Source organism: Staurois parvus, unplaced genomic scaffold (genome assembly GCF_062004578.1).
Source record: "Staurois parvus isolate SC_StPar_1 unplaced genomic scaffold, SC_StPar_1.0 ptg000564l, whole genome shotgun sequence".
Lineage (NCBI taxonomy): Eukaryota > Metazoa > Chordata > Amphibia > Anura > Ranidae > Staurois > Staurois parvus.
Genome location: NW_028318360.1, coordinates 7,698,213 through 7,712,756, shown reverse-complemented (window position 1 = coordinate 7,712,756; position 14,544 = coordinate 7,698,213). Strand labels below are relative to the sequence as shown.

The 14,544-nt window shown below is 40.5% G+C and overlaps 1 protein-coding gene across 1 annotated transcript in view; it reads left to right on the top strand.

Annotated features, from left to right (window-relative positions):
- Positions 1–14,544, top strand: part of SH3TC1 (SH3 domain and tetratricopeptide repeats 1) — a 92,608-nt gene that overhangs the window by 65,011 nt on the left and 13,053 nt on the right. The window contains exons 9-12 of the mRNA XM_089691576.1: positions 1,418–1,551; positions 2,341–2,376; positions 3,615–5,276; positions 12,585–12,765. Of these exons, the coding sequence (XP_089547702.1) occupies positions 1,418–1,551; positions 2,341–2,376; positions 3,615–5,276; positions 12,585–12,765 (2,013 nt within the window). The remainder of the gene's footprint in view (positions 1–1,417; positions 1,552–2,340; positions 2,377–3,614; positions 5,277–12,584; positions 12,766–14,544) is intronic.

Genomic DNA, 14,544 nt, shown 5'->3' with positions numbered 1-14,544 from the left:
TGTGGGAAAAAAGGACATAAATGTAATTTATGTACAGCATTCCATGACTACGCAATTGTCAGTTAAAGTAATGCATCTCAAAAAATGGCCTGGTCAGGAAGGGGGGTAAATCCCCTGGAGGGCAAGTGGTTAATAACCTTTTAACTTTCAATATGAGCCTAGCATGCAAAAAAAAATGTACGATCATTCGTCTGATATCCTCATCATGTGTACAGGACCTAAGACAGTTGTAATTTGACCTAAGACAAACAGGGCGTGTCAGCCAGCTGAGACACCAACAGCAATAATCACTTTAGAACCCATGCATCCTCTTTCCAAAATTAAAAAAAAACAGTTTTTGGGCTTTAAAATTAACATTATTAAAATGTATCTAAAGGCATTCACTGGAATGGATAACTATTTTTGCTCAGTATTGGCATAGTCAATTATTTTTTTTATTTCATGTGGTTTTTGTGTATAAATAAAACAAATTACTGTGTATGCAATTATCCTCACCACTAACGTTACCAAAACAATGCTACTTAGAAGAAGATGAACCATTGACTATTAGCCAATTTAATCACCTTCTGGTAATATTAAATACATGTTGCTGTAAGCTGTTAGTTTAAAGAGATCCTGAGAGGGAAGGTATAAAGTGTAGGCCACTGGAGGCCATGGAAATTTTTTTAATTTCTTCAAACAATAGTGGAAATTTGTCAGCTATGGGGATGGTTTTGTCTCTATCTTTATACTAAAATTAAATCAGTTGATGCGTTGCCCTTGTTGTTGATTATCCGTCAAGAATCCATTATTTTGCCATTTTCTTTGCTTAAAGAATAATTCAAGGCATATGCATGTTATACATAGTTACATTGGTCCAGCTCGGAGCAATGTAACCATGTATATGGCGCACGTAGCCGAGGTCCCTGAAAGCTGGATATCACTCAAGCAGACACCACTACTCCAGTGATCTCCACTTGCTTCCAGGTCCAGTGCTGAGCAACTGGCCTGATGCCTTGTGAATATAGGAGGAACCTTTACCTCCAGATTCTTTACACCGAGTGGAATCCCTTCTTAAGGGAGATTATAAAAACCTACATTTGTGATCAATATAACATCCCAGGCATCACCACTACACTCATAAGAATGTAAGATACAAAGGAAGCCCAGCCTGCATTTTGAACCAAACGCAAACAGACATCGTAAATTTTGGAAAAATCATGGTAATAATTGGCCAACATTTTTGGGGATTCTTAGTCAACCCAAGACTGAAGATCTATCATGGCACATGACATATACTAAACATTATGTGATTATTATAAGCAATGCTTGCCTAGAATGTACATATCATCTGATCAGTCCAAGTTAATTGACTTTATAGGTAATAGTAAATACTGTCATCCATTACATTAACTACTTTTACTCTTTAATTGCCCAGGCAAGGAAATTCATCAACTTTTGTATGGGAAGATACAATATACACAAGGAGCACAGAAGACTTTGATTTGGATGCTGCAAAAGCATTACTGCTTAAGATATCTCATTCTGATGTCTGCCATGTATATAAACTAGGTAAATAAATATGATGAAGAAAATAAGAATTGTTCAGTCTAAGACACATATACAAGTTTAACATGCCTCTGTGTTGGAAAAAATATCAAATATGGCCAAGGGTATTCACTAAGTGGTAAATGTCATTAAAGGTGCAGGTAAAGCTACCTTGTTTTTCAATAGCATAGTACAATGCACTAACCACAGCCATGATTGGTGAGGAGACTGATACTAAACTGCTTCTTCCAATTGCTGGCACCCAAATGACATACACTGCTGCACCACAGGGGGAAGTTCTACACACCCCCTCTCCTCTATGTGTTAAGGCCACGGACCCAACATCTTGCCCAGGCTGCTCTCAACTTAAATTCCAGAAAATAAAGTCTTATCATGACCATCATGGGCAGAAAACCCATGTAAGAAACATCAGCAGTCAGTTGATTTAGGCATAAGGAGAGACAAGACGCATTTTGCACATTGTGCTAAGCACATCAAGGCTTTCTTGATGTCTATGCTGTTTGAATGCTGATGGTTTTTAATAAATGAGCGTGTAGGCACTGAACTCTAGCCATGTTTTTTTTTTTTTTTTTTGAAACGCATGTTGGCACACACTTAAGCACCACATGTTATAAATGCTTCTTGGCCCTGAGCAGTGCGCAACTTGCATTCATCTACAGGGGTCTGTTTATATTGACTAATTTAATGAGGTGGTGCTGGGGGGCTAATATTGCACTGACCCTCTAAGGTTCACTCAGAGCTGTGCTAGAATGATGCTCTCATTAATTTAAAACTCTTTGTTTCTATTCAAAGATGAATTTGAGAAGATAAAAGTTTACAAAAATAAAGGTAAGAACTGATTTATTACATTTTTGGAAGTCATACTTGTGAATGAACTAACCTGATATGTCACACTGGGACTGCTATATATGGGACCATATAGTGGGCAACCACTGCAGCTATGATGCAGGCAATATAGTACATTACAATATGGAGAACTTGCATTTGTTCTGGACCTATAGGAAATCTTCTAGATTAATATTTAAAGTGGGAATTCACCCTAGAATAACAATGCGAACATAAAAACGCCATATACATATGTACTGTATCTTTATAAATGCATAGCACCAAATTAGACTTCTGTCTGTGCTCAGCTGCCAGTTTTCCAATGCTAATTGCTGGACATCAATTACCAGTGACACCATGAAATTGATGGTATTGCTCATCCCTCCTCATTTTACCTGGGTACGATGACTGCTAAGCAGAGGTCCCATGCTTCAGGGGGTCCATGCAGCTCCCCTGTCACAATTGGTTTCATATCGGGATAGCCGCTGCAAGCCAGCTTCTTCCCCTTTCCCTCCTGCCAGGATTCAGCAGCTGCAAGAGGAAAATGGTGGGCATTGGTTCCTTTATATATGCCACCTCTCCTATCCAGGTTATTTGTTCTCTTCTGGGCCCCTGTGTGCTCGCATAGTACCCCCCCTCCCCATCCTGAAATTATCCCCGCAGCAGCCAGCTTGAAATGGGAAGTTGGCAGAATGGGGAGGGATGCTTTCAGGATGGGGAGCAGAGGAAGGGGCTGGTAAATGCACACAGTAAGTGATCGGTACCAACCGCTCCTGTATCCATTCTCAACTGAATTGTGTTTAGTATGCTTTGGTTTGTGAATGAACAGAAAGCTCTGTAAAGAGTTATTCCTGTCCATTTATTCTGTGCAGTTGAGCCTGCAGAGATGGAGATTGAGGGATGTGAAACATCAGAGGTCTGTTTAGGCCCCTGATATCTCATCAAAACCCCCCCACAGGGCTCCTAAAAAAATTTAGAAAATACAAAATAAAACTAAAAAAATTGCTGGAATTGTCTAAAGGTTTATAGCAGTGCTAATAGGATTGATTCAGAAATATAGACACAGCGATTCAGTGGATGAAGGTTCTACTGTATATGAATACTACCCACAGTTGTACTATGCTTAAAAATAATTCTTAGATTAAACTTTAAAAATTGATTGACCATTAAAAAAAAATCTGCATCTTATTTGCATATATAAATCGGTGCATTAATATCAGTTTTCTTCTGTTTATTTTTAGAAGAACAGCAACCAACATCAAGTAATGACACCGACAACTTAAAAGAGACATTAGAGGAAAATTTGGTGAAGTCTGACACTTGTCCAGAAGAATCCACTAACTATGAAGAAAACACTGATTCTGCTGAGGTCCAGACAACCTATGATACATGTGAGGACACACGCTTCTGTATTTGTGAAGAGCAGTATGAATGGCAGGAGTCATTACTTCAGTTTCTAAATAGTGGAACTTATCTCCCATGCTTCAAGAAGCTCTATGATGTCTCATATACTTTTCTAACCAGCCTGTTCTATGAATATGGAGAAGAGGAAGATCTGGTTCGGTATCTCAGTGTAGCACGGGAAGCTGCAAAGAAAGCCAACATGACCTGGGCCCTGGCAAGGCTTTGCTTTCTTCTCGGCAGGCTTTGCACCAGAAAGCACAAGTTCTCCCAAGCTAGAGTTTACTTTGAGGAAGCAATGGGGGTCCTAAATGGGGATTTCTCAGACATTTTCCTCTTTACTGCAATCCACATGAATTTAAACGCTATATACCTGAAACAAAAATCTAAGGAGAAGAGTTTGCAAATGCTGGACAAGTCTTCATCCCTTATCCTTGGACTACAAAACTATATTAGTAATACAGACATGGAACCTGTGGTTCTCAAATACGCCCTAAAAAAGGCCATATTGAGCCAAGACCAGAAAAGTGAAAGAAATGCTTGCTTCCTCTTGGCTAAAACATTCACCAGTTCAAGACGATATGATGAAGCTCTTCCCTACATAGAGCGACTACAAGTTTTACAGAGCATGACAGGCTCAAGCGACTGCTTGCCATCAAGATACTACTTCCAACTTGCTGACATGTACAGCCACAAGTGCCTGCCACATTTGACCCTGAGCTGTGTAAAGGTGGCTTCTCAGACATCTTGTAGCACGATGGACTCATTAAGAAGGGTTGATTTCATCATCAAAAATGCTTCTAAGCTTTGTGGAATGAAGAGACCTGAAAGTAAGACATTTCCAACTCAGACTGCCTACCACCTGAAATGTGCCTTGTCATCAGTGGTCACCAAACAAGAACAAGAACTATGCACTTTCATGTGTCTAAGTATAGCTGAGCTTTGTGCAGCTCATCAACTGTATAAGGAAGCTCGGTCTTACATTATGAAAGCAGTGAACTCTGGTATTAATAGGCAATATATGGTGGATATTTGGATCTGGCTTGCCTGGCTGTATATGCTTGATAGACACAGTAATGAAGCTGTAGATATACTGAACTTTATGGTGTCATTTTCAGGTTGTACAGAACACCAGATGGGCATTGTACACAATCTCTTTGCTATTGCTTTACAGCGAGGAGGTATGATTAAAAATGCTGCTAAACACTACTTCAAAGCTCTACAGATCTCAAAGGACACAGACAACTTCCATAACCAGGCGGTGGTGTTGGCAAACCTTGGCACACTATGTTTACACCTGAAAGCTAGGATTGTGGCCGAACATTTTTTAGTTAAATCTGTATCTATTTACTCCTGTATTCCACTTGTTGATAACAGAACTGATTTTATTCATGTTTTACTGGTCCTTGGTCACCATTACATTGCTGGAGACCAGAAAGAAACAGGAAGACTTTATTATGAATGGGCTTTACTTGTAGCAATTGAAGCAAGGCACTTACAAGGTATGTTCAGAGGGTCTTAAGCTGGAAATAGTATACCACCAAATTACCTTTTTCCTGATATACACAAAAGTATGCAGGCTCATGTCTCACAGTTATGAATTATATTGTGTACGGTAATCCCTAGGCCAGTTATATTGTGCCATTCCCTATAACACTATCTGCTGATTGAACCCAGTGAAATTGCTGGTTACGAATTATAGACGTTTTGTTTCATTTGATTAGTTCAGTTTGTTTAATTAATTTTCAGAATTTGTTTCATTTTATCAAATTTGACCAAATTTGAAATTGCAAACGGATTCGAAAATAATTCTAACATCACCATAGCTCAAATTACAATTTTTATTGTTTTTTTTGTAAATTATTCTTTTCTATTCCATTCTTTTCTATTCTATTCTAGTATTTTTTATTATATTTTAATGTATTCTATTTGAAATTTGAATTTCGGAAGACTATTTTATTCTACTCTCGTCTAGTGTTTTTCTATGCTATCCTTTGATTTTCTATTCTAATCTTTTCTAATATATTCCTTTCTGTTCTTTGATTTTCTATTCTAATTGATTCTATTCCTTTAATTTCAATTCTATTTTTTTTCTATTCTAATCTTTTCTATTCTGTTCTTTTGCTTTTCTATCTTTGATTAATCTAGTCTAGTCTTTTTGGATTCGAATAGTTTTGGATTTCAGACGAATTTTGTTTTGTTATTTCAGATTTGTTTAACTTCATTACTATTGTAATTTGGATACATCCGAATCTCAGAATAACAGAAAATTAATCCAAATTTTGATTCATAACAAAAAGAACTGCACGTGTCTAATACATTGTTTATCAACAAATATCTCTGACATCTTCATCGCTGCTTCACACCTTTGTTCATACATTGTAATGAAAGTCAGGGCCATTGGAAACATTTGTTGTTCATGTGTTTTAGTGAAATCTTACATTTATTCCTACTGGTCCTCCTTATGCAAATCCTCACAGTAAACGACGCTCCTGACCCTCAGTGCACCACCGCTCGTACATTAGAAAGCATATGATGTGGAGCCTTGAATTGAAATAGTTTTGGGTACGTTTTTGTTGGTACATGGACCACAAAGAACATGCATATGTGTAAATGGGCCCTAAAGAGGCCAATCTTTATATACAATGTTAAAAATGTTTTTGTACTTTTTTTCTGACATTGAGCTACAGAGAAGGTATTGGGTGATTTGATCTCTCAAAACAAGTTTTCTTTAAACCAGTTAGAAAATAGTTAATTGAGAGAAAAGCCAAATGGACCACACGGCTTGTGAGATCTCTGTGCAAATACATTAGAGAGAGAGAAGAATAAGACTTCTGAGCTTGGCACTTACAGTGGGTTTTGTTGTACAGGGCAGAAAAATATTAGAATCCAATGGGTAATTAAAACCACAATTTCCTCCAAAAAATGAACATGAAACAAAATATACTGTTTTGAAAAATTTTAAAGAGCAAAGGAAATACAACAGTAAAATAGGTGAACCGCTTACTATACCTATGAAATATTGCTCCATTCTTAAAGTCAGGAGGCACACTTAACCTTCATAAGAATATGTTGCATATCCTGTTTCTAGACCAAGCAGGGATATGATAATTCCTCTGGATGGCAAAACCAACTCTTACAATATGTTTTGTGTCTTGGCACCTTCCTTGGAGCACATGTATATCTTTGTATTTGCTGCTTTCTGAAGACTGCAGTGATAACAAAAAAGATGCAGAAGTACAAGTAAGCCGTTTGATTACCTATTATAGGGAACTTAAGCATTTAATGTGCCATATTGTTAAATGTAACAATTACCTATCATCTTCATCTATAGCCACTTTCAAGATAATGAGCTGCATTCAATAAGTTTAATTGTCCAAAAAGTATATGTGAATACCTACTTTGGAGACTCCCAAATCATTGAAGCCAATGGCATGTATCACATGGTATATGTGTTACTACAACAATGTTCCATTGCTTATTGGCTGCTTCTGCAAATGATATAATAGAAAAGACTGGTAAGATGGCACCTCTGTGTTACTCACATGGCTTGCTTTTAAACTATAACCCCAACTTAGCTGATGTGGCTGATGACATTATACTTGTAGGCAGGTGCAGTCTGCTTTCTGCACTGTAGGTGGTGCTTGACTGGAGTGGTACTGTATCTGGAGAGGAAGTCAAGTGAAACTTCTCTGTGGTTTCCTCAGTCACTGAAGCAGTGTTTTGGTTGGCTATGCTGCATCCAGCTGACCCTGGTAGCCATCTTGAGTCAAGCAGAGCCCTTTTAAGTGCCTGCCCCCAGGTTTTGTGGCACATTTGCAAAGTGGCTAGTGTAGGGAGGGATACCCCTTCTGTCAAGGACACACTAGCAGTTGGGTCAGACCAGCCATGCTGCACTCCACCTCCCTTTTTTCCCTATTTTGTGCTTGGGAGGGAGGGAGGAAGCCAGCAGCACTGCAGGGGTGGGGGCACACAGGGAGCCTGGGCAACAGGGGGAAATGTATGGTGCACAGGGATGGTGATGGATGCACCGGAGGGCAATTACTGGAACTGATCCCCTGTATAGCTTTCTCTGCAGCAGCTAAAAGACACCAAGAGGAAGAAGAGAAGGAGTCAGCTTTCAGCTGCTGCAGAGAGAGCCATACAGGGGATCAGTCCTAGTAATTGCCCCCCTGTTGTTGCAATCACCCTCCATGCCCACATCTGGTTCATCCAGCTGCCTGGTCCCCCCTGCTGGCCTGGGCCCTGTACAGGAGGACTGGTGGTGTCCCTTATCCACGGCCCTGATCCCTGTGCAGGCAGTCCATTTCATGTCATTTGGGATGCGGTGGCTGAATGGACACAATTTAGCAGCCATGCAAATGCGTTCGGGGCCATGTGTCACATGTATATAAATATTGGGAGCAGCGGCTGTGTCGATGCAACCACTGCATTCCAGTTGACCTGAATGGGACTGCTTGCATAGGAGTACACAGAACACCTGTGCAGCCCAATGCAGCAAACACAGCCCTCACAGAGGCTTAAGTTGTAGTATGTCGGTGTGAATGAGGTCTAACTATGAACAATCATAGCAAATGTTTTATTTGCTCCCTTTTTATCTGTTAAATATGCCATTAAAATTGCTTTGTTGCATCTGTTTGATAAGTGCAAAAATTACCTGATGATCCTGCCAGAAATTGAGTGTTGTCCTGTGAACTCTGCAGTCATATTTCAATCCATGGTTTAGCCTAGCATAGAATTTTACAGTACACCCCCCATGTTATCTAGATGAGAAGATAGGAAGGTATTCTATAGTCCTAGAACACTTCCTGCCTTACATGACAACAGGCCTAGATCTAGAAGTGCCGGGGTGGGCTGTGCCCATTTGACTTAAATTGCACCCCCCAAGTCATTGAGACTGTATCCACTGGTCCATAAGCCAGGTATTTTGGGACATTTGATGTACTCTGGTGGGGTCAATTGATGTAATGAGGCACTGTGTTGGGGACAGTTGATGTAAGGGGATGCTCTGATAAGAGCAAGTGATGTAATGAAGCACTCTGATGGGGACAATTGATGTAAGGGGGCACTCTGTTGGGGATGGTTGATGCAAAAGGAATCTCTGATGGGGACAGTTGATGTAAGGCAGTACAATGATGCCAACAACTGATGTAAGGGGGCACTTTGAGGCAGTTGATATTAGGGGCATTCTGATGAAGACATTTGCTGTAAGAGAATTTTCTGATGGGGACAGTTGATGTAAGTGGACTCACTGATATGGACAACTGATGTAAGGGGGCTCTGATGGGTCCATGATTTCAAGGGGGAATCTGATGGGGAGCCTGGTGTCAAAGGGGACATTTATGACAACTCCTGATGTAAGATGGAGAGAGAGTAGAGTGAGCCAATATTGTCACTTTAGGACAGGATTTGTGTCACTGGCAGGATCAGAGGAAGAAAATAAAGGGAAAATGCCTCAAAAAAGAAAATTAAAGCAGCCACCACATCTAAGGACTGGTAAGCTGCAATATATCATTTTATTTGCTTCATTCATTTTTTCTTGAGCTTGGATACACATTAAGTTGTAGGAGAATTGTTGATTTTGCCTCCCCTTCCAGTTGTCTATCTCTCTTCACCTTCTCTTTAGTTATTCAGAACATCAGGCCAGTGATATCTATCTCTTAAAACCAGTCTTTGTACTTGAAGGTAACCAACATTAACATAGGACATGTCAGTACTTAAAGGGAAATTATAATGGTTTGGGGTACATTTTATTTTTTAAGCCCAACTCCAGGCTGAGTTCCCTCACCCCCCACGACAACTTTACTTTTCTAAGGTAATCATCTGTCTGGTTATGAGATTTCATGGGTAGTCCTAAAAGCTGCACACAATGGTGCCACATAATCCAAATCCGTTTGGCATTATCCTGTGATCCCACTGGGCATAGTCACCCTCTATATTTATCCTGATGACCATTATCACCATTGTCATGATTCATTCAATATGCATATCTAAATGTGTGCTTGAGCTCTAAAAAAAATGTTTTTTTACAGTAGGGAAGCTAAGGATAGCCTACTAAATATGAGAGCCTAGAGTTCCACCTTCCAGCTGGAAATACAAACATGAAATATTAATATGCAAATAAAATATACACAGAACTGCACATTCCCATCAAAACATTGGTGGCTTAAAAAGAACCTGTGCTGTGGAATTTGTGTCCAAAATAAGGCAAAAAAGAAGGCAAAAGACCAGTCCCCAGTGTTGCCTGTGTTCTCTCTGTAGCAGATCATTCAATCTTACTATATCTTGGTCTACTTTGTGTCTACCCATAATGACTGGTGATCCGAGATTACTGATGTAGTAATGATCAAGAAGCAGTAGGGGAGGTGGAGGAATCAACAGAATAAATATACCAGCTTTTGAGACCCTTGTAGTGAGACACCTCGGGTAGAGCTTGCTATACAGCAGTGGCAGACAACCTTGGTACTCCAGCTTTTGGTGAAACTACAAATACCATCATGCCACTGCCTCAGGGAGCAAGGTCTGTGTCTGGCTAAGCCTTGCAATGCCTCAAACGACTTGAAGTTTCACAACAGCTGGAGTGTTGGGGTTGCCTACACGCGCTACATCAATCCCTCAACAGAACAATGAGCAACACAGTAGTGGCATCATCGAATCTCACTCCAAATCTTGTGCGACTAGCAGTCTGAGGCAACAGTGCCTTAGATGATCTCACACTGCAGATATACAGCTACAGTGCCTTAAAGTATTCATACCCTTTGAAATTTTCCACATGTTGTCATGTTACAACCAAAAACGTAAATGTATTTTATCGATCTTTTATGTGATAGACACAAAGTGGCACATAATTTTAAAGTGAAAGGAAAATGATAAATGGTTTTTAAAATGTTTTACAAAGAAATATCTGAAATTTGTGGTGTTTCTGCTGACACAGAAACATATAAAAGCCAGACTGGAGTTTGCCAAAACTTACCTGAGGAATCCAAAATCTGTTTGGGAGAATGTGCTGTGGACAGAGGAAACAAAAATACAGCTTTTTGGTAAAGCCCATCATTCTACTGTTTTCACAAAAAAAAAATGAGGCCTTTTACCAGTTGACAGCCAGGCTATAGCTGAATGACGGCTACAGAGTGGTTGTCCAGTTCTGGGAGGGCATCATATGACGTCCTCCCAGAACGCGCCCTCCCGTGCGCCCCCAGCGGTATGCACCTGACGATCTCTGTGATCGCTGTGTCCAACGACACAGCTGATCACATGATGTGGTAAAAGGCCAATCACAGCGGCCTTTTACCACGTGATCAGCTGTGTCCAATGACACAGCAGATCACTGAGTAAATGCAGTTGCCGGTTGTTGGCTGCACTTTCCTCGCGTTGTCACAGTGTGAGGAAAGTACTGCCGATAACTGGCAATTGTCAGAAAACAGATCGGCACTGATCATCAGGGCACTGATGATCAGTGCCCTGATGATCAGTGCCCAGCAGTGCCACCCACCAGTTCCCAGCAGTGTTCCCCATCAGTGCCACCCATCATTGCCAAGCAGTGCAGCCAGCCAGTGCCCATCATTGCTGCATATCAGTGCAGCATCATCAGTTTCGCCTATCAGTGCCTATCAGTGCTATCTATCAGTGCAGCCTCATCAATGCACATCAGTAAAGGAGAAAAATTACCTGTTTGCAAAATGTTATAATAGAAACAAAGAAACTAAACAAAATAAAACACCCAGTGGCAATTAAATACCACCAAAAGAAAGCTCTTTCTGTGAAAAAAACAATAAAAATTTCATATGGGCACAGTGTTGCATGACCGCGCAATTGTCAAAGTGCAACAGCACTGAAAGCCGAAAATTGGCCTGGGCAGGAAGGGGGTAAAAAAAGCCCAAGAGACAAGTAGCTGAAGAAAAGAATATAAATTAAATGATTAAACATGGTGGAGGTTCACTGATGTTTTGGGGTTGCTTTGCTGCTTTAGGCACTAGATGTCTTGACCGTGTTCATGGCATTATGAAATCTGAAGACTACCAAAGAATTCTGGGGTGCAATGTAGGTCCAGTGTCAGAAAGTTGACTCTACATCAGACGTCATGGGTCTTAAAGCAGGACAATGACCCAAAGCACACATCAAAAATCACCCAGAAATGGTTTCGGACAAAGCGCTGGAGAGTACTGAACTGGCCAGCAATGAGTCCAGATCTCAATCCCATGGGGCTCCTGTGGAGAGATCTCAAAACAGCAGTTGGGAAAAGGAACCCTTCCAATTTGAGAGACCTGGAGCAGTTGGTGAAAGAAGAGTGGTCCAAAATTCCAGTAGTGAGGTGTAAGAAACTCATTGATGGTTACAGGAAGCGATTGATTTCAGTTATTTTTTCCAAGGGGTGTGCCACCAAATATTAAATTAAGGGTGCCAATCATTTTGTTCAGTTCATTTTTGGGGTTTTGCGTGGAATGTGTCAGATTTGACTTTTTGTTAATCTACTCTGTTGTGTCATACCAATACAAACAAAAGAAATAAACATGAGAATGCCTAAACATTTGTAATTGCAACAATTTTCTGGGTTCAGTGGTGCATTATCTGACAGAAATGTAGGGGTGCCAATATACAATAATTGTAGGAACCTCGTTATTCACTTGTGCTGATTGCAGCATTCCTAAAAAGATTACTGAAAGATACGGAGGAAGCTACTAAACTCTGAATACCCTGGACCTGAACAACTATTACATGATCTTAGATTTGTGTTAGATAGATATGGCAAATCCTCAAATACCTTTTATGAATTGCCATTCCATAGCTCTGTTCTGTTTCCTTTTGGACAGGTCAGCTCCATGCCGTCCAGCTTCTGTGTCAGTTCTACAGCACATGTATGGTTAATGAGGCTCAGTGCATCATTTACAATGAATACCAATTGTCCTTAGCCAGGAAAATGGCAGACAAAGTATTGGAAGGCCAAGTACTTGAAAACATCAGTCAACTGTACTTATCTCTAGGTACTGAAAGGTGAGGCCAAAATCTAAAATTGTACTGTTTGTTATGATATGGTATGGGAATAGGTTTTAATAATGTATTTTTATTTTCTCTACAAGCTTTTCTGCTGTACCACAGTACCAGTGATAATGGAATATCCACTTAAGCTGGCCACTGAATAGCTGAATCTGACATCTCAAAGTTTTTGCCCTGGGTAGAGACACTTTAGCACAAACAGTACCACATAATGAACAAAGGAGTGGAGAAGCACACAGTTTTAGCACCTTTTGGAACCGTTCTGATCACTTAGTCTCCTGATTGGATGGTGGTTGTTCGGGGCTGACATATAAATTCTTGCCCAAGCCATCAAAAATAACTAGAAGAGACTGCATTTTCACACTATAAATAAAATAAAGCTTGCCATACATTGCTCAAATTAAAGGCAATTCCTGCTGGCTCAGCCGAAATGAGTCTTTTGAAAAATTAAAGGCCAAACAGTGCCTGCATCTGATCAGATACAGCAGCTATTCAGGTATTCTGAGCACAATAGCCTGATTACATTTATTATGTTCAATCTACAGGCTGAACAAAACAAATGTATGTATGTGTGGCCAACATGATTCTAAAGCCATGTTTTAATAGAGGATTAGAACCCCTCTCTGGTTTTTATTACTGTGTGTGTCCCCACTGGGGAGCTTTAGCTATAGTGACAACTGTCTAACAGAGGATTTATCTTCCTTTTGGTGAGCCATCAGGATGTTGATTGCTCATGTAGATACTGCTGGCCTCTGGGGAAGTGCAGCTTGGTTCGGCGGCAGTTCGACCTACCCTACCTACTTGACAAAAAATGTGCTCCAAAACCCGGGGGCAGGGACTTCTTATGACCCTGCTGACCCCAGATGGCTGCCAGGGGGTCACATGGATGCAGCGTAGCCAATGAGGAATGCTGCTCCATGACCCAGGAAACCATAGAGAAACCAGTTTTCCATTGACTCCCTCCGCAGGCTGTGGTACCACTTGGTACCACCTGTAGTTTAGAAAACAGACTGCACCTACCTACAGGCTAATAACTCCCGATCCAGCAATTAAAGTGTTACTAAACCCACAAGAGTAAAATCAGTCTGTATATGCAGTAAAGCATGCTTGTTATATTCAGTGTGGAACCTAAGGGTTAAACTTCCACGTTGTGTAAAAAGGCTGTTTGATCCTGTCTTTTCTGATCCTACCCTTCTTCTACTGTCCTCAATATATCTGCTGATAGTACAGAGCTCTTGGAGTCAGTCTGCACATGCTCAGTTTAGTGTGTATGGCTAGAGAGTTGTTTTTTTTCTTTGAGGGTGCATGTGTTGAGCACAGGGACAATCAGCACTGTCCACACAGAGGGTCAGGGGTTTTGACGCCTCATAGGACAGAGCAGAATGAAAACTACTCCTAGGATTAGTTCTCAGCTGGACACTGATAGAAGTCACAAGACTGCTCTAATTGCTGATGAGAAAAGGTATTTAGTAGTTTATATTTACTAAAATAATTGCATTTCCATGTTCTGTATACTGTGGGGGACTAGATATAGTGAATGCAGGGTCCTGGGTTTAGTAACAATTGTTTTTTGTTATTTTATTAGGGGAATATAACTTGGATAGGGTAATAGGAATTATGGCATGCCCAACTTAATTGAATCAAAGCACGAGGACAACTGCCTTCCTATTTACAGAGACAGATCCTGGATTGTTCTACAGGGGAGAGGAGACATCTCTGCTTTCAAGAAAAAGAACTGCTCCCAGCTCCACAGCCTGAAGACACTACCAACTCTCT